Below are 19,945 nucleotides of genomic sequence, written 5' to 3'. Positions count from 1 at the left end.
CTTCCTGGGTACGTCATTTAAAACACCACACACTTTGTCTCATAGACATATCATAGGTCAAACAAACTAGAGTTCGAAACTCACTATTTAGCACAATCAATCAATTGGTATTCATTCGATCGCTCGAAGGTCTGCTGCACGCCACGATCTTTCCACAGCTCTTCGGTATGTTCGTAGAATTCCGGTGGATAATTGAAGTCGGGACCTAATCAAGAAGGAAGACAGCAAAAAAGTTGGTTGATGAGTAATTTGCCTTTCGGTTCTATCCATTGTTGATCGAACACGGAACTCAACTTTGTATGTAGAGTGTTTAATCATAATTACCTGATGCGTAATCTTGGATGTAGTCCATCCTCGACTGGTTGTCCGGCTTTTCTAATGGAATAGGAGGTGTTAGCGTGCTCATGGCACCCGTAATTGTCTGTTGAATTTGAAGGATAAAGAATTAATAAACAATTATTTGAAGACAATTTGATACAATCATACCAATATGGCATCTCGGATGTTCTTTTTGATATCCTCTATCTTCTGTTTCCGCTCGCTGTCGGAGAATCCGTTTACGTGCAATATTCTCATCTGCTTGACGATCGTCGATTTACCGGACTCACCGGCGCCCAACAGTAACAGTCTATGGGTGGCTCTGTAAACCTGTGAAAAGAATGAAAATCAGTACCTTGTTAATTCTGAAGGCCCATATAATCTGAGAAAAATATCCTAATCTGGTCGATTTCGTTTGAAAATTATTGATTAATAAACAAATTTGTAGTTATACAGAACCTTATAATCTTCATGAGGATTTTAAGAGTTTTTCAAGTCCAGAAATATTTAGATATTTATATATAATTCAGTTAATTTTTTGTTAAGAAAATTGTGGTGTAAGTTTTTTCGAAAACATAATTATATCCACTTAAGATGAAAACAATTTTTCTAAACACTTTTTTCAATTTAAATACAATTTGTTTTGATCTGCCCGCTTAAAAGCTGCTATTCGATTTTGGAAGCCCTCATTTCAATACATCTAGCATTCCTTCTTAAATCCCGATAATTAACCCCGATGGTGAACCTTTATTCGATGAATTGGAATATCGAAACAACACTCGATAGTCGACAGCCATCGTACCCACGCATCCCTTTTTAAATTCCAATAGTCAGATTCCAATTCACTAAGAAAATTTGTAGAAATTCCCATTGTCCAATTTCCCATTTTAAGTTCCAATATAGGCAGGGTGGCCACTCAAAATAGATTTCTGATTTCCCGCATTTTTCCCGTCTTTTTCCCGCATGATCTCACGAAATTCCCGATTTTGTAAAACAGAAAACCAAGCAAAATTCCGAATATTTTTTTTTTCAGTGGTTAATGATCATTTCATGATTTTTTTTCGGTTATTTTTACCAATTAAACTACAAGTCAATAGATTGATACGCAGGGTTTTTTAATTTTTAAAACTACGTCACTCGAGTCGAAAATAATGAACAAATATGATTGTTCATAAAAGAAAAAAACGACTATAATCGATACAAAAAAAAATAAAAGAAAAAGGGTAAGTTACACCGGGGTAAGTGTGGACGTGGGGTAAGTGGGGAAGATGAATGTTAAAAAATACTGTGCACTATTTTTTCAAACTTTGAAGGCAGAATTTTTAATTTACTTGTATGTATCCAAAAATTGTAAAAGAAATACGATTCCAAAAATAGCGGATATTTACAGCGACTTTTTGTTAATTTTCTATTTTTAACTAGGTTGTCGAGTTGATGTGCATCTTTTTCAATGGCAAATTTCTCGTGAACTAGCTGGCTCTTGACGAAAAATTAAAAATTGAAACAATCCTTACATTTGAAACAACCAGTTAGGAAAAGAAACAGCGGTTTAAGTAGGGAGGGCTTTATACAGACTTGATGTTTACACATTTTTATCAATTTTCTCTCCTTAATCCAATTCAATTTAGCTATATTTAGCATTCGGATCATGAAAAGTTCTGTGAAGTCCTTGTTTGTTCTGGAATAAGTTTATATTTTCGATAAAATCGTGTGTTGCAACATAAATTACTCATAATAATCGTTGAAAGATACTTATTATATTATGCTATTAGCAAGGTGTGTATATATACACGAGGTGTTAACGAATATCGAATTCCCGATTAAGCCATTTTGGCTATTTAGGCTATGCAACTACGCGGAACTCACGAAGTTTGTTTACCAACAAACCACAGAAAAGCTGAGCAAAAAATAAACAAACTCATTGAGAGCCCCGCTCACTGCTCGCCTACTTACTGTGAAAGTCGGAGAACCTCGTGTATCTAAGAACCTTGACTAATAGTACCATGAACTTTTTTTCAAATTTTTGACGGTTCGAGCAATAAAGTAACGTATTAAACCAAGAAAATAAAAATTTGTTGAAAATTTCCTGAGAAATAAAAGGGAAAATCTACCGTCCTCACTTACCTTATAAAGCGGGGTAAGTGAAGACACCAGCAACAATTTACGAGATAACTTTTCTTGCTTTGCGTCTATCAAGCTCATATCTTCTTCGTTTGTAAACAACATGTTCTGCATCAAATTGAACGTAATTTTATCAAAATTGAACCACTGCTGATTTTTAATGGTTTTTTCAAGTTGAACTAAACTAAAAACCGTCCACACATACCCCAGTGGACCTTATATTAATTATAAAATTTGTGTGATAATCGTTTTTTCGCTGTAGTTGTTTCTCAGATATTTTTAAATATTTTAATGTTTTCGTCCATCAAGTTTGCCTTTATCTGGGCGTCAGATAATAACTTAATTTTTTTCGCCTCCAGTTCCTTTGCCTTATTTTCTGCCGCTCGCTTCCATTTTGCAATAGTTTTTTTTTTCAAATTCTTCTCTATTTTTTGCTTTTAAGGACTCTATATACCTCAAGTGAGAATTGCGAGCATACTGCATTAAGGGGGGGTAGGGTCTAACACTTTCAAAAAATCGATTTTTTTATTTTTTTATTTTCTTATTGTAAAACATTTCAAGAATGTTGTGTCCAATTTTCAAGTCAATTGAAGCAAAACTGTAGAAATTATAGGCCTTTATCTCCTCCTATCTAATACTGCAAGAAAGCAAGAGCAGAAACTTCAAACGCGTTTTTCTCGAAAGCACATTTTTAAAGCCCGTGGACATCGTCATTTGAAAACTACTTATCCGATTCTTTTCAAATTTGGAACATATTTTTTTTTTTTTTTTTTTTTTTTTGTAGAGAAATGAATCCAACTTTAGATGAAATTTCAGGGACTAGATAAGGGAAATTGATGTTGAAAAACATGCGAAAAAAATGCGAAAAAAATTCGCCTTGTCTCCCGGTGAGACTTGAACCCACATCTTGCGCCTCTCCGGGGCCCATGTATTAACATTCTACTACAGGAGACCAACCTGGCGTATGAATATTATACTGGTTGAGTGTCGATGTCTATCGGAATGAAGGGAATAGTTCTCCCATGTGATCATAATAATTTTTCCTGGTCTATTTCTATTCCCATCTTTTCATCTTACGGTAGTTGGACTCAAATTTGGATATTTTAGGCACGGCAAGATTTGCATTGCCTTCTCATATACTGCACGGGTTGTCAGTTATGATGAGAAATGATGCGTTTGCTGTATTTGGATATCCAACCAAATTCGGTGTTTGGCACCGCCTTATTTTCTTTTTTTAAACTGTGACCCAAAGATGGGGTTCAAGTCTCACCGGGAGACAAGGCGAATTTTTTTCGCATGTTTTTCAACATCAATTTCCCTTATCTAGTCCCTGAAATTTCATCTAAAGTTGGATTCATTTCTCTACAAAAAAAAAAAAAAGTTTCGCTGACTGAATGTTTGAGTCAAGACCCATCTTTGGGTCACAGTTTAAAAAAAAGAACATATTTTCTACATATAAAATACCAAACCCCAACGTTTTTCTTTTTTTATTTTTTTACTTTGGGGAGATTTTACAGATAGAAAATGGCAGATTTTTTCGTGAAAAATCGTAGTTTTTACTTCAAACAGCCACAAAAATTTCATAAAAATTTTTTTTAAGTTAAATAAAAACGTTGGGGTCCAGAAAAACATCTTTGAAAAATATTTTGCTCTGATTTTTTGACTTCAGATGATTCTGTGCTGAGATACAGTGTCCACCGCAAATCCTGTTTTCTAAACGGCATCCTCGAAAGTGCTCCGTCACCGGTTCATTTTTTAATATTTTTCTACGAAAAAATTACTAAATGTTCTTTTAACAATGCTCTGTATAATGCAAAAAATTTGAATACATTTGTTTGAACGATAGCTCTAGAAAAAAATCGTGAAAATGGTGTTTTTTACTCGTCCACCCCCCCTCCACCCCCCCCCACCCCCCCACTTAACGATTTCGTTACGGTTATTCCCGTTGTTCAATGCAGCAAGTTCAAACTAGTCGAAACCGATCCAACTCGGCAGAAAGATCCGTTTCGACCTGGTAGAATTCATCGAAGTCAATTGGAAAGAGACTGGTGATCAACTGTCAATCCATTTCTACTTGTTTCGACCTATTTCGACCAAACTTCATTGAACAGACTTTCACTTAGCCAAAAATTCCCGACTTTTCGAAAGAATTCCCGGCTTTTTCCCGCCATTTTCCCGTTGGATTTCAGATCCCGTCTTTTTCCCGCATTTCCCGCTTTTCCCGAATGGGTGGCCACCCTGTATAGGGTGTCCCATTATGTCTAAGCCCGATTTTAATACAACCCTTCTCATTCCGGATAACGTTTTAACGGTTTTAACAGCTGTTTAAAGTTCAACTTAAAACTCTGTTTATTGTGAGCTCCAGTTTTTATAATTTTCGTGAAAATAAGAAGCGTTTTTACCCGGAAAAGCGCAAAAAATATCGTGCACAAATGTTGTTCCTCCACAACATTTCACTGAGTCAGATAGCGAAAATGGAAGAAGTAAGCATTTGAGCAGTTCGAAAAAGGATTCAGAAGTATGGTGAGCAAGCAGCTTCGGGGATAAAAAAATCTGTGAAAAAACCGGGTCCGGTGGACAAAACTTTGGACCGAAAAGTTATGCGTGCTTACGTCAGTAAGAAGACTGCTTCAGTTCGGGATGTGGTCGAACAAGTGAGGTAAGTCTGTGTTTCAAGACATATAAGAAGCAGGAGAAGCTCATCCCGATCTGAAGAGAAAAACAAAATTTGATCAAGATGAGATATTTTGATGTTCAATTTTCCATATCAATATAAGAAGTAGTTTAGTACTCGTACTGGCTGTTAAAATATCTCAAATTATAATAAAAAGTCCATGCAAGAATAACCAAATTATATCACCCCTTGATAGCGTTATGTCAAGTTTATAATTCAATCAGATAGGATTTAGACCACCAAAAAGGACAAAAATTTGAGTCTACAAGCTTTCATGCAATGTTCGCTGAACTCTACGAGTATGGGAGAGTGGGGAATCATGGGCCACTTTTTTTCGTTGTTCTATAACTTCTTTATAACAAAAGATAAAATGAAAATTAAAAATGGTATGGTTTTCTACATTTTTAAGGTATCATAAGGTATTTTTTAAATTTTTTAATAAGTTATTTTCCCCAAATTTTGACTGTTTGAAAATAAGCAATATTTTTTGGATTTTGAAAAATGGTGGGGAATCGTGGGCCACCAAATCCAAATTGACCAAATAACATGCAAAGTTTATGAGTTGACCCAAAACTGTGATTTCCTAATTCATTTCGTTATTTAAAAGCACTTTCAGATGATGAAATAAAAAGAAAGCTGTGTATGATCGCATAGAATCCAAAACCTGGCTCGCGAACGTTTTAGCAAAATTTCTTATATAGGATGGACAAAATATTTTTCACAACTCTTCATTTGGCATAAGAAAACTTTGCAGATAGGTAAAACGTATTTTAAGTTCTTAATGTGTATAAAAACATAAAAAATATAGGTGATTCAAGATGTGTGGCCCACGATTCCCCACAAGTTATGATTTGCAAATTGGTTGCGTTTGTGTGACTTATTGATGTTTCATCAAAAATTCCTTTTCCACGTGAAAGATCATGACAAAACTAAGATCATAAGCGTATGAGCATATTTTTGTTATGCACTTTAGGTTCCTCATCGATGAAATTAGCGGGTGTTTTTCTAATTATGTAAGTAAATTTTTCTAACTTTTTTTAGCTTGATAAATAAAAGAAGCAGATGATGCGTATTTCAGTCAACAACATATAGGAATACATGCTCACGCAAAGCGACGACGATGACAGTTGGTTTGAGATTTTTATCTCAACACACATCTGAGATATTAAAAGTGGCCCACGTTTCCCCATGGCCCACGATACCCCACTCTCCGCTACTAAATTATATCTCATCTAGATATAAAAAAATATACAAAAATATGTCATATTGATATAATTTTGTTTCTCTCTCCTGATCTGGATGCTATATTAGGGTTACCATATCCTGCTATGCTTAAATGAGTACAATAGTAAAACTTATCCAAAAGAGTAAGGAATCAAGTTTGAAATAAAAAAAAACTAAAGATATAAATTACATCTTCTTCATTCAAATGCTGCCAATTTGTTGGAAGTAGTACACTCAGAAAAATACTATTATATATACCATGAAATTCTCTTATGACGTGGCGCCTTAAGAGAAATCTATGAAATTCATAAGATTGTCTTATGAAGCGAATGAATTCTTCAGATGAACACCTGCTTCAATCCGAGGTTGTTGCTTTTCATAAGAGGGTCTTATGGAAACAGAAAATTTTACCTTTGATGAGAAAATATATCAAGATAATTGATGTTAAAAACGTTCAGTTTATTTTCTGGGTAATTTTTTGTTTACAATTACACCATTAAAGCACATAAAAATATTTGTTTAAGTTAACAAATTATTTGGACGTTCACAAAAAATAAACTTACCATGTAGAATAACAAAATCACTTTCAAATTTGAGAAAAACTAGTGCTTGGTACGACGATGAGAAAATGACTGATGGAATGAATGTGTTCATTATTTTTCCGCAATGCCGCTTCTTCTATTTTTCATAAGAACTTCGTATGAAAATTGAAAGAATTTCATAAGACTCTTATGAAAATTTAGTTTGGACGCAAATAAGCGGTTCAGAAGATGTATCTTATGAAATTCGTTATAAGATTTCCTCTGAGTTTAGGTATGACTTAGCATTCCAGATTGCCTGGATTTATCTGGGATTTCCCGGTTTTTCGAAGATAAAAAAATGAACAAGCCGGGTCCAGCCTGATTGCCCAGATATTGAAGAAAAATACCCGGATTTATCCAAATTCTATAGTCTATACAAAATCCAAACCAAAGGTTCATTTTTTAAATAATGTATGATTTTTTTTAATTAAACACCACTGATATGACTCAATAAAAAAATATTTTTCTTGTCTGAAATTTTTAACTTTTTCTCTTGAATTTTCATAAGAAAAGCCTGGATTTTGGTCACATTTGCCCGAATATTGACAGGTTAAAATTGTATTGAAAATTTTGAAATCCAATGCCCAAATCGCGCCAAGTTTTTGGGTAAAAATGCTTGGATTCACCCGGTCCGAATACGCTCAGAAAAATTTCTGGAAAGCTTCGATATGATGTGCACTGAAAATAAAAAAAAAGGTAACCGAGAAGCAGAGGTGATTTTTTTAATCCATCTTTCTCGGTATATTTTACCTTTTCCCATTCACCTAGGGAAAAGGTAATTTTTTTCTAGCAAAAGGGTATTTTTTCTGCATTGGTTAACACATTCATGCCCTTCACTGTTCGACTAATCCAGACAGGTCCGGTTTTCCGGAGTGATATCTGGGGGATGTTCCGAAACGACGTAAAAATCACTTCGAAGCTCTTTGGCCAACCTGTAACATAAGTCAAAGTCAAAGTAATATGACGTAAACCAGCACAACTGAATACAAACTAAGAAAATATTTACTGTTCTGTTCCGACTTTCATATATTGGCCAAAAAGCGAAACTTGTTCCTGAAAGACAAAACAGCTTAACCTCAATAAACGGGTTCGTAAATAGTTACCTTTTATCGAGATGAATTTTAGTATCTTTTTAGTCAGCTTGATCCAGGTTTACTTCACCTCGCCACGAAGTTTTACCTTTTTTGGATTTTCCTTTTTTCTAGGTGAATTGTACCTTTTCATTAAGATCAATTCAGATGAACTTCACCTTGGAGATGGTTAGATCAACCATCAATCCAAAGGGGTTGGATTCCCCTTTTTTGTCGGTGAACTGTACCTTTTTTTCAGCTCGATTCAGGTAAACTTTACCTCACTGTGAGGTAGAAGTAACCTTTTTGGCTTCCACGAGCGTTCACCTTGGTATCTCGGTAATTTTAACCTTTTTATTATTTTCCGTGTACGGGAGAGTTATAAATAATGAAAAGGGAAAAGTCATAGGGTTGAACATTCCTATTTGGGTTATTCGAAGAAGAAGTAGTATTGATGTTCTGCTGACAAACCCAACAAAACACGACAAAAAATTTTTGATTTCAAAAAGAGATTTTAGGCACGTATATTTTCTTTGAACAAACAATATGTTAAATTTGTACGCTATAAAGCATTTGAGTATATTGGTTTTTCGCTTATTGCTCTCACTGTAAATTACGATTCAAAGATGCCATACGGGATATTTAGACAAGGTATTGAAAGTTTTTGTAATTTGTATTTATTTCGTATTTCTTATATAAGATATGGAGAACATACTTTCTAAACTGGAACAAACAAGTTCATTTTTCTGATTAAATGGTTTTCATAAAAAATTGTACATTTCGAAAAATTTCACAAAAAGAAGAGTGCGTCAATTTCTCTATCAGAAAAGAGTACATGTAATCTTAAAACCATACGTACACCTTTGCTATCCCAATACCGAATAGCTCCATTGTCTCTTTCAATGTGAAATGACAAGGAGTTTTTACCACTCACCCTTGCTTGAGATGCATATATCTCTCTTCTAAGCTCCTAATAACTTATCTGTCGTAGCTCATATCATCTTACAGTCCAGCAATGAAATGTGTGAAAATACGTTTAGATTAAGAAAAACTATTTGTAGAACAATCAGCGTAAGTTAATGAAAGATAGAGGCCAAAAAGTGGATTTTACAGTTTCGCTAGAGCAAATGATGTCAAATTTCCATACAAACTTAAGTATCTTTGAGTGGATTGAGGTAACAAATTAATTTCAATTTGGCATGGGCATTCTGGCAGATCAAATAACAATTTTACCCACCAGGGTTTTTATTCCGAAACATAAAAATTAAAGGCATAAAGTTTTTTTTTTTTTTTTTTTGTTTCGATTATAGTCGTTTTACCATCTTTATGGCATTCGCGACTTTATCAACGTTGCAGTTGGCGGATCGTTATTGAAAAACTATCCGGTACAACTGTGTTCGATGTTTACTCTTGGGCTCGAACTCACGGACATCGGCGGCATAAAGTGGATTTTGCAATTTCGCTAGAAAAAAAGGAAATCTGAAAGAAACTTGAACAAATGATATCAAGTTTCCAAACATATTTGACCGTCAATGACCGACCCTTTAGAGTTTAGCTCTCAAGGTTTTGATTCCGGAGCATACCTTAATTTTTGGACCACCTTATGAGTAAAAGCCTACTTCCTCTTTCCCATCTCCCCTCTGGAAAAAGAAATTCGATAATATTCAAAAATATTCAATATTGATAGATATATTTTTCGTACCAAAATCATCTCCCATGCAAAATTTAGTATGATTGAGTTCGTAAGCTATGCGGGAAAAATATATGGAATCCTCCCTGCTCCTTACTCATCTTTCCACCTAAAGGAAAGGGTTCTCAAATAGCCTTACAAATTTGTCGTACCCAAACATCCTTCTATGCCAAAAACAAACTCAAATAATCATATACATAATCATATAAACAAAAAAAAATACATGGTGCTAGAATCCTCTAACCACTGGAATAAAGGTGGAGTCCCAAATAAGCAAAGAAACACGTCAAAAATAACATCTTCCCCAGTGAATTATTTTCAGTTTAGGCATAAAAAAGGTTTTATAAATTCACTTTTGTTTAGATGTTAATATTAGTTTTGTGAGAGAGATTTAAGAGCACAGTGCCAATAAAACTCTTGTAAAGATACCCCAGAATAAATTTTGTAAAGGGCGTTTTAATCATCTTAATTTTTCTTATATTTCATTCCGCCGAACATTCCATCTAATACCTATTTCGAATCATATATCAAAGGGTAAAAAAACCTTATATCGAGATCATGTTTTGTATGTCACCAACCTGTTTATCTTTCTGCAGTTGCCGGGTGATGGCATCGCTTCGTCGTTTCTGGCTCTTGGTGTCCTCGGAGCTGTTGGAGTCCGACTGTTTCGATCCGGCCGAACCGAAGCAACCCATCGCTGACCAAGGGGCCCACCAGCAGGTGGCTCCGCCTTCCGGTGACGTATCGGGAGACTCTGCCCCCCGTGCTTCACCGTTCCGAGCCAGTCTAGCTGTAGTGTGATTGTTCTATCGAATGCGTCTTCTTCGCGAACACGATGACGATACCACTACGATACCACCCTGGTCGTGGCTCCTGGCAACACTGGCACCGCGTATACTTTCCAGCACCGTGTTGCTGCCAGATCGTTGTCGCCTCTTCTCTATTCCTACTCGTGGCGTGGCCACTAAAACACAAGCCGTTTGAGTTGAGGACAACTTTGCGTCGTATCCGTGTTTCGCTAATCTCTCTTTGCGTGCGTTTGTATGCAAAGTTGTGTGAACGTTTAATTGTGCTTCCCACCACACTTCACACTGTCTAATTATAATAGTAGGATTATTAGCGGATTTTGTGTAAGTATTACGCGAGCTTTTTCACATGCTACCCGGTTCAACTAGATACGCATACACACACGTGCTCGGATCGATGCTCATAGATTTTATTTCACCTAAGGATCGAGCGTTTCCGAGTGACGCGTCGCGTGAAGCGTCTTCAGTACGCGCACAGACGCTCACTCATCTAAACCGCTGCAAAATCGCGCCCATTCACATACACTCGCCCCCTTGTGAGCGCGAAAGCACGCGCTCCCACCTTGTAGCGTACACTGATGCACTGATGTTTTCACTATTTAGTGTTGTAGACCAATGTCCTCCCCGTTCCGTCCGCCTGTTCCGGGGTGCGTCTCCTCGAGTCCCGGATGCGTCCACCACTCTTCTGCTCCCGTGCTTTCTTTCGGCCGATCCACCGTCTCGTTGGAAATGTCTGCAGATATCGGAAAAGAAAGTAAAACGAACGAGGATAGAATTAATGGATGGACAATCAATTATAGGCCGAAGCGAAAATATCGATTCAAATGCTCTCTATCGTTGTCTGTCAGGTTTAGACACAGACCTCTACTAATGTGTATTCTCGTTCTCCCTAATTAGTAATTAACTGGAAGGTGCACTTTCAACCAATAAGCCCAATGATTATACACCTTCAACATATTCAACCTACAGTGAGATGCACATGATGCGGGTTATTTTTAGCAGCGATGCATCGGACGCGTCGGGTTATATTTGTGTGTGCGCTCCAGTTTGTGTGATTGTTTCTGGAGCGCGTAGGGCTATTTACTTTATTACTTACTACTAAACATGTTTCGTTTTTTTTAGGTTTGCGGATATCCGTTATCAGTGATAATGTGCGGCTGCTAATACTTTACATACACAAATTTATATAAATTTTATAACAATAATAATAATTTCTGACAATAATTTATTGTTCTGTAATTGGAAGTTTAAGAAAAAACTCGAGGCGCAATTTTCCCGCAATTTTGATAACGTGGCGGTATTCAGCCTATCCCTTTTTCGAAGCATGTGATCTCTAACTCATTTTCAACATCTGTCATTTTCTTCTTATCTTCCTCTGTTCGTCTATGATTTTTCAAATCTTGAAATGTTCTTACTACGAGAACACAATATTTAGGATAAGGTTGTAAAAATGAACCAACAAATAAAAATCACGGTAATTAATTTATCTTTAATAAAAAGGATACTACTGTATTATTACTGTCGATTTGAGGTCATTTTTTATTATTTCAATCCCTGGGATCTAAAAGCTTCGTTTGGGCTCAACAATCATTCAAGATTTACGCAGGATTTTTAAGTAACGTTTATATGAGTAAATTTGAACTTTTAGGTTTGTATGGAAAAATTTAATTTTTTCAACTAAAAAGTATACATAACTTTAGTTTCGTCCGTGGAACCGAGCCTGCTTATGATTTTTGTGCCAATTTATAAATTCTCTAATGGGAATTTTTTACTTCGAGCTAACAACTTTTTTGCCTTAATAGAAAAGAAGATATGGTCTCCTATCTTCTTTTCTATTAAGGCAAAAAAGTTGTTAGCTGTTTAACAGGGGTATGTCATTTGGCATTGAAAAACAATAAATTCAATTGACATCACTGAAAAGTAGTCACGCAATACCTCGTTAGGCACCCAACAATGATGTCAACTAAATCTATTGATTTTCAATGCCAAATGACATACCCCTGAGAAACATCTAATAACATTTTTTCCTAATAGGAACACACACCTATAGAATCTCAGTCTACTGAATAATGGTCCTTAATCAAAGATCCATGACCAATTTCGTGCATATTGGTCATCTTAAATTCAAATATTTCAGAAAGTTCTTCAAAACACCTCGATATTTTGCCATAACTTAGTTGTAAAGTGTTGTCATTTTGTCATAATTTGTGTATGTATTTGTATTTGTATTTGTATATGGAGAAACAAGGCGCCAAAAAGTATACCATGAATTTAATTAAATGAAATGCCTCTTTACCTATTCTTCTCTTTACTCATCCGAAATGGTCTGCCCCAAACAATCCAGGATCATGATTCCGCATCTTGATTCTCGATCATAATCCTTCTCGACCTCCAGGATCCTAATCTCGGATCCTGATCCAGATCTCAGAATTTGAGAGTGAACCCTGATCCTTGAACCTTGATTCTGATCCTGTATACTCGGTTCTGATTCTGGAATTTGAAATTTGACGTGGATACTGATCCCTGATCCAGATGTTATCTTAATCTTGAATCTTGCTAGACGCTAGACGCTTATTCCGGTTGCCGATACCTGTCCCTGATATGCATTTAGAGCGTTCGTGAATTTTTAAAAAATAGATTTTGATAAAATTTGCACAACTTTGAGTGCCATTTTTGACTAAATTTATTCGAGTTTTCATGGTGTTTGCTTCTGTAACATGTTTCTCATGGCGGTTATTAAAGATTCGCGTCTTTCAATATGTCGCAGTTTGAGAAATTTTTGTGAACTTCGGTATTATGGAAAAAAAAACCTTTTTTAATGGGCCCTCTCGAATTTCGAAACGCATCACTTCTCCTGAAATCTGGGAAGATATTTCTATGAATGTACAGGTACTCGAACAATCCTCCTGTATCACGGGAGAACTTCAGCTGTCAACCTTTATCTGACGCGCTTTTCATAGTTTATCCTTTTCTGTCTTGTGCCTGATGTCACGTTAAGTTTCCGCTCATGCGGTAGATTAATAGTCGTTAAGAAAAGCAGGAATTGCTGACAGCCTGGCGGGAGGAGGCGTTTGCTTCAAAGCATCCACCAGAGCGGTGTTTGAATGAAAATCCAGCAGATCGAAGAACTGGCCATCGCCTCGCAGCATTCAAAAGTTAACCGGGTTGCTGGAGCTGAACACCAAGAACATGGCTCCAAATAACGTGGTGAACCAGATGATCATCGAAAGGAAAATTTGAATCAACAGAACTATCGTGGTGCTTGAGCAGGTAATTTTGTTTAAATAATACATAACGAACTGGAAAAACAGCATTCCAATCTTTCTCTTCAGGTTCAGGCAAATAAAAACCGGACCAGCAGCAATTTTTTGTAAAATCCAATTCATTTTAATAATAAATGTGCTTTTCATTGGAAGAGTGTTATTTTTTTAAATTAATCATTAATTCCATTGAAAATATCAAAAACAGTTTCGAGTCTACAGTACAATTACGAAACGTTTCTGCACACCACAGGAAAGTACTGTTTAGAATGTTTAGAACCTACAGGTGATTTTGACAGTTGTTTTCCTGTAATGTTTTTCTGATATTAGATTGTCCTGTAATTTTCAGCTGTTGAAAATACAGGACGAAATCGTCCCGACCACAAGAGAAAAGATTAAGTGTGAATGTAAAAAAGCAGAGCGCTTCTAGCCGTAAATATAATTTAGTATCCCACTGACCCATATATTTATTTTATTTATCAAATGCATTGTAGGTCATCAGAAACATCCTTTATTCAAAAAACGTTAAAAAAATGCAAAACAGAATGTCAGCTTGTGTGAAAATCGGTAAAAGTTTCACCTTCTCGAGATGCTACGAATTTTTTCTCATTTTTTTTTTCAGAAAGGACTCGTAATGTGGTTTTTAAATAAATATGCTAGGTATATAGCTCGATTTAGCATTTTTTTTCTTGTATACTGTGATGACTTTGAGCAATGATTTTGGTAATGTCTAGAAAAACACGCATTTCTAGAATTTAAGAAAATTTATTCCGGTTTCCTGGTCTCATTTTGCATCCACATTTCGATGGATCTTCAAGAAAATAAATTTCAGCAAACACCTTAATTATTTCAAACACATCGTTTGTGCAGAATCGATTCGTCCAACGATGGGTTAACTCCACCTTTTCCAGCTTTAATCCAACTTTTTCAACATTTTTCATGTGTATTGTTTAAAACAGAGTTTTAAAAACAATTCAACATAATTTTCACAATTCTAGCTGGTTTACTTACTTGAAAACATAAAAAAAACCCGTGTTCACTTTCTTTCAGTCCCTATTCTGATCCTACCTTGGAGGCCGATCTGAACGCCTTACCCTGATCGTCAGTGAAAACTCCTGGAATAGCAAGGATGAATTCGTGTACTCTTTCGTTTAATATTCTCTCTACGTATTCAAAAGCAACCGGCCGCAGGGAACCAAAAGTATTGATGAAAAACTGTTTTTTCATGTTGCTCCCTAAGAAAATGTCTAAAAATCTCATACAAACTTCTGGTTCGTTGAGTGACCCCTTCCTGTGATCTGATCTGGCCCAAATTTGGCATGAAATATTGTAGTAGGCCGTGGATCAATTTTAGTCTGCATCGCATAACATTTCATAGCTTTTAAATTTCCCATACAAATTTGGGGCAGTCTAAAGGGTGATACGGTCAAAATTTGGTGAATATCAACTTGACGTATTTCTTTCAATTTTGCATTTAAAAAACCTGAACACCCCTCATTTTGAAGGTGTGTGTGTAGAATGTTGCTCCTATTTTGATTTTAGAATTCACTCTTCAGTTGTCAAAATGCCGTCCAAGGAAGAAGAGAAGCGTATCAAAATTTTTCTCGCGCATCGCGAAAATCCGAGCTACTCGCACGCAAAGCTGGCAAAATCGCTGAATGTTGCCAAATCAACCGTTACAAATGTAATTAAAGTGTTTGGGGAACGTTTGTCGCCAGCCAGGAAGTCTGGATCGGGGGGAAATCGAAAACCGGGCTTCCGACTTGAGACGACAAAGAGAGTTGCCGGTAGTTTCAAGCGAAACACTAACCTCTCTCTCCGAGATGCCGCAAATAAGCTGGATGTATCGTCTACAACCGTGCATTGAGCCAAAAAACGAGTCGGAATATCGACTTACAAGAAGGTAGTGACTCCAAATCGCGATGATAAACAAAATACGACGGCCAAAGCGCGATCCCGGAGGCTGTACACGACAATGCTGACGAAGTTTGACTGCGTGGTAATGGACGACGAAACCTACGTCAAAGCCGACTACAAGCAGCTTCCGGGACAGGAGTTTTATACGGCAAAAGGAAGGGGAAAGGTAGCAGATATTTTCAAGCACATGAAACTGTCAAAGTTCGCGAAGAAATATCTGATTTGGCAAGCCATCTGTACCTGTGGCTTGAAAAGCAGCCTTTTCATAGCTTCCGGGACTGTCTACCAAGAAATTTACGTGAAAGAGTGTTTGAATAAACGTCTGCTGCCTTTCCTGAAGAAACACGGTTGTTCCGTACTGTTTTGGCCGGATTTGGCATCTTGCCATTACGGTAAAAAGGCCATGGAGTGCTACGCCGCCAACAACGTGCAGGTTGTTCCCAAGGACAAGAACCCTCCCAACACGCCAGAGTTGAGAAATACTGGGCTATTGTTAAGCGGAACCTAAAGAAGACCAAAAAAACTGCTAAGGACGAGCAGCAGTTCAAGGCAAACTGGCTTTCTGCGGCGAAGAAGGTGGACAAGGTGGCTGTACAAAATCTGATGGCAGGGGTTAAGCGTAAGCTTGCAATTCGGATTTGGAAAAGCGGAAGCCTAACTGAATATTTTTCCTGAATTTTATACTAATTAAACTTGAAAAAGATTTTTTTTAAATAAACGATTTCACCGATTTACACGCGTTTCCCTTGACCAAATTTTGACCGTATCACCCTTTAATCCACAAGCTTTCGCTTGAACACACGTCTATATTAAAGAGTCGATTGGGTTCTGACCTGGACTGCTCGGAGGCCAGAGATCTTCGGTTTAAACTTCATATTCTTCTTCAGCCAGGTTTGAGTCCGTTTCGAAAGATGGTATGGGCTCCATCTTGTTGGAAAACAACATTCACGGATTCACCAAAGTTTGCACGAATCCACGGAAGCACCTGATTCTTCAAAATGTTCATGTAAACTTCAGTGTTAACTTTTACTTCAGCTTCTATGAAAACAGGAGGAATCTTCAATACATTCGAAGCAACCACTCCAAACACCATGACTTGGGTGAGATGCTTGACCGTTTTTACCACTTTTACAGTGCGTGCAGACCGTGTCTTCCACTACCTGGCTTCCGTAGACATGATTCATCAAGGATAGAACGTTTGCATGCTACAGCGGTCGCAATTTGCCTGGGAGATCTGTCACTATCTCCTTTGTGGTTTTAGCGTATACTGTACTAGTGCATTGTTTACATCAATTGACAGATGAAGGCTTGAGCTGATACACCAAAAAAATTCCTCAAAAGTCGTCAACAACAACCCAAAATAGACTCCTAAAAACGTTTTCATTTTTTATGGGTAATACTGTAGTCCCAAAGACGGTACAATCAGTCTCAAAAGTGCAAGAGGTCTCGTTGGATTATAGTAAGATAGTTGCTTGAACTGGTGAATTGGCCCGATACGCTGGGCACGACATGTTGCAAGGAATACTGTACATCAGGTTATGTCGTGAGACAAAAAACCATGTAAATAAAGTATATAAAAAAATAAATAACATTCTAGCCTCGAAAGATGTACGACTGAAATCTTTTCGAGGAAACGTCAAACTTCATTGAGATCCTACGTGTGTGCATGATCGTTTTTAATAACGGCCAATTTAAGACACGTTCTTAAAGGTGTGTTAGATAACTTAAAAGTAAATCGAAAATAGCGCTTAGCACATTATAACCTAGGACAATTTTAGAATGTATAAGAATGTTAAAAAAAACAATGTGTGAAAGATTGGATTTGATTTCAGAAAAAGTAAACCAAATCTAATACCAGTGCATAGACAAATTAAAAAAAAATCATTATCCAAATTTTTTTTTTTCCTCTCTTATTTTATGGCTCAGACCTATCGTTCCATAAAGCCAGGTCTTGTGGATATTTTAGCTGTTATCTTTTGAACAGTATTCGTGTTTATTTTAAAACGACCGTTCATTCCCGTACAGTGGGGTTAGTGCTCTAAGGTCAGTTTCATGATTCAGAATTCTTAATTGATTTATTTAAAGTATTTTCATATATTTCTTTTTGTATTCCGTATGTAGTCAGATAGTTCTTGGTATTCAACTATGTTTTGTTCTTTTAGAATATCTATTAATGGTTTTTGATTTTCAAGGAAAACATATTTTTTCCTTAAATTGGAGAAATCTTTGCAATTATATAATATATGATTGATGTTATCTACTGTACCACAATTCTCACAAAGATCTGATCTTATAACATTCCACTTTGCAAGTCTGTCTTTTGTGGTCATGTGTCCTGACTTCAATCTGCTAAGAATAATCGTATCAAGTGTTGACAAATCTGTATTGTTGAACCATGGTTTTAAAGATACTGTTTTTGTGTGTTCAAAATGAAATCTACCTTTGTCTTGTGATTGCTCTTCGTATTTACTTTGCCACTCTTTAAGTAAGTTTCTTTTAAATGCTATCAATAAATCGTCTTTGGTAAGAAGAAAGTGTTCAATATTCGTTCGAGTTGTTCCAAGTTTTGCTGCTATATCAGCTCTTTCATTTCCCAGATGTCCCGTGTGTCCTGGGATCCATTGGATGGTAACTTTGTTAATTGTACTACTCTCTATAATTTGTTTAATATTTGCAGCTATATGGTTGTTTGTTACGTGTTTCTTCAGCAGTGTACAGGCGCTTTGAGAATCAGTAAAAATCACGATTTCATTAATATTTTTATTGATTAGATTTTTAAGTACTTCTTGTATGGCAATTAACTCCGCATTCATGATAGTGTATTCTGGCTTAAGTCGACCGCTATAGGACACCTTTTCTTGAGGATCGTAGTATCCGTAGCCTACCTTTTCTTCTATTATTGAGCCATCAGTGAAAACTTTATATTGGTTTTTATATTTATTATTGTTAAGTTCTGTTATCATAATTTTCTGTTTTTCTTTCGATGAATCCTTTTTAGTGATATTTTCTATTTTATTTTTAATTATTATTTTATTGCTAGTCGTTTCTTTTACTTCAGAGGCTAACTGTCTGAAAAGATAACTGTTCTCTGATGCTACTTTTTCAAGATAACTATAGTGTTTATATGTTGTATTCGTTAACATCAGATCTGAGAGATGTTCTATGATAGGATTATTTTTATAATATAATATTTTTGTTATTTCTTTAGATGCTAGCCACTCCGCTCTCAGTTTAAGCGGAATTTCTCCTGTTTGTTGGAAAACTACATGATTTGGAGTTGTATGTAATAGTCTCGTTGAAAGTCTAAGTGCTAAGAGTAAGACTGGTTCTAGTCTTTGGAAATTAGTCTTCGCGGTGGCTGCATACACAGTTATTCCGTAGTCTAATATAGATTTGATTAAAGCTTTTGTTATTTGCAACATTTGTGCTGGGTGAGCTCCACTTTTTCTTCTACTAATCATTTTTAAAATGTTGATTTTGCGTTTGGCTCTAATTATTGTTTCTTGAATGTGGGTTTTAAATTTGAGTTTATGATCTAATATTATGCCTAGGAATCTGTGATTTTGTACCAGTTCTACTACTTGTTGTTCTATTTTTATATTGATTGTCTGTGGAATTTTATTTGTAAATATAATGGAAGCTGATTTGGATGGATTAATTTCTAAATTTAAATCTTTGAATGCCTGTATTAATTTGTTGAGAATAGTGTTTGTATTTCTAGCTGCTATTGTTGCATTTATTGCTCTAACTAATATTGTGAAATCATCTGCAAACTGTATCAAGATATCATTTCTCATCAGATTATGTAATTTCTTCGTGTATATGTTAAATAATATGGGGCTCAAGGGACATCCTTGGGGTAGACCCTTGTTCGTTTTATTGATTATTTTTTCTCCATTTTGGAGTGTCAAAATAGTGGTTCTAGTTTTTAAATAGTGGTAGATCCAATTTGTAATTTGATCTGGTATGTTTTCGTTCTCAAGTATTCCTAGAAGTTTTTCTATATTAACGTTATCGAAAGCTTTAGTGAGATCTAGAAAAGTGGCAATGATAACTCCACCGTCTCTTTTTGTTTCTTGTATTTCGGATACTACCGTGTTAATGCAGTTGACTGCTGACGTATTTTTCTTAAATCCAAAAGATGTTTGCGGAATGATTTTGTTTTCGGTAAGGTAGTCTACTAATTTATTTTTAACTGTAAAATTGTTGAGCTTTAATAGAACCGACATCATAGATAAAGGACGATATGATGTTGGAATCAATGGATCTTTATTTAATTTTAAA

General features: G+C 36.0%; 1 protein-coding gene across 3 annotated transcripts in view; it reads right to left on the bottom strand.

The window, feature by feature from the left end:
* The window catches only part of LOC129748120 (guanine nucleotide-binding protein G(s) subunit alpha), a 123,811-nt gene that overhangs the window by 21,986 nt on the left and 81,880 nt on the right, over positions 1-19,945 (bottom strand). For all 3 annotated transcript variants that reach the window (XM_055742613.1, XM_055742614.1, XM_055742615.1), the window contains 4 exons: positions 10,257-11,217; positions 487-648; positions 325-421; positions 85-205 (listed from right to left, as the gene is read on the bottom strand). In XM_055742613.1, coding sequence (XP_055598588.1) covers positions 85-205; positions 325-421; positions 487-648; positions 10,257-10,373 — 497 coding nt within the window. In that variant the 5' untranslated portion in view covers positions 10,374-11,217. The remainder of the gene's footprint in view (positions 1-84; positions 206-324; positions 422-486; positions 649-10,256; positions 11,218-19,945) is intronic.

Source organism: Uranotaenia lowii, chromosome 2 (genome assembly GCF_029784155.1).
Source record: "Uranotaenia lowii strain MFRU-FL chromosome 2, ASM2978415v1, whole genome shotgun sequence".
Taxonomy (NCBI): domain Eukaryota; kingdom Metazoa; phylum Arthropoda; class Insecta; order Diptera; family Culicidae; genus Uranotaenia; species Uranotaenia lowii.
The sequence above is the reverse complement of the archived record's forward strand: the minus strand, read 5'-3'. Positions and strand labels throughout refer to the sequence as shown.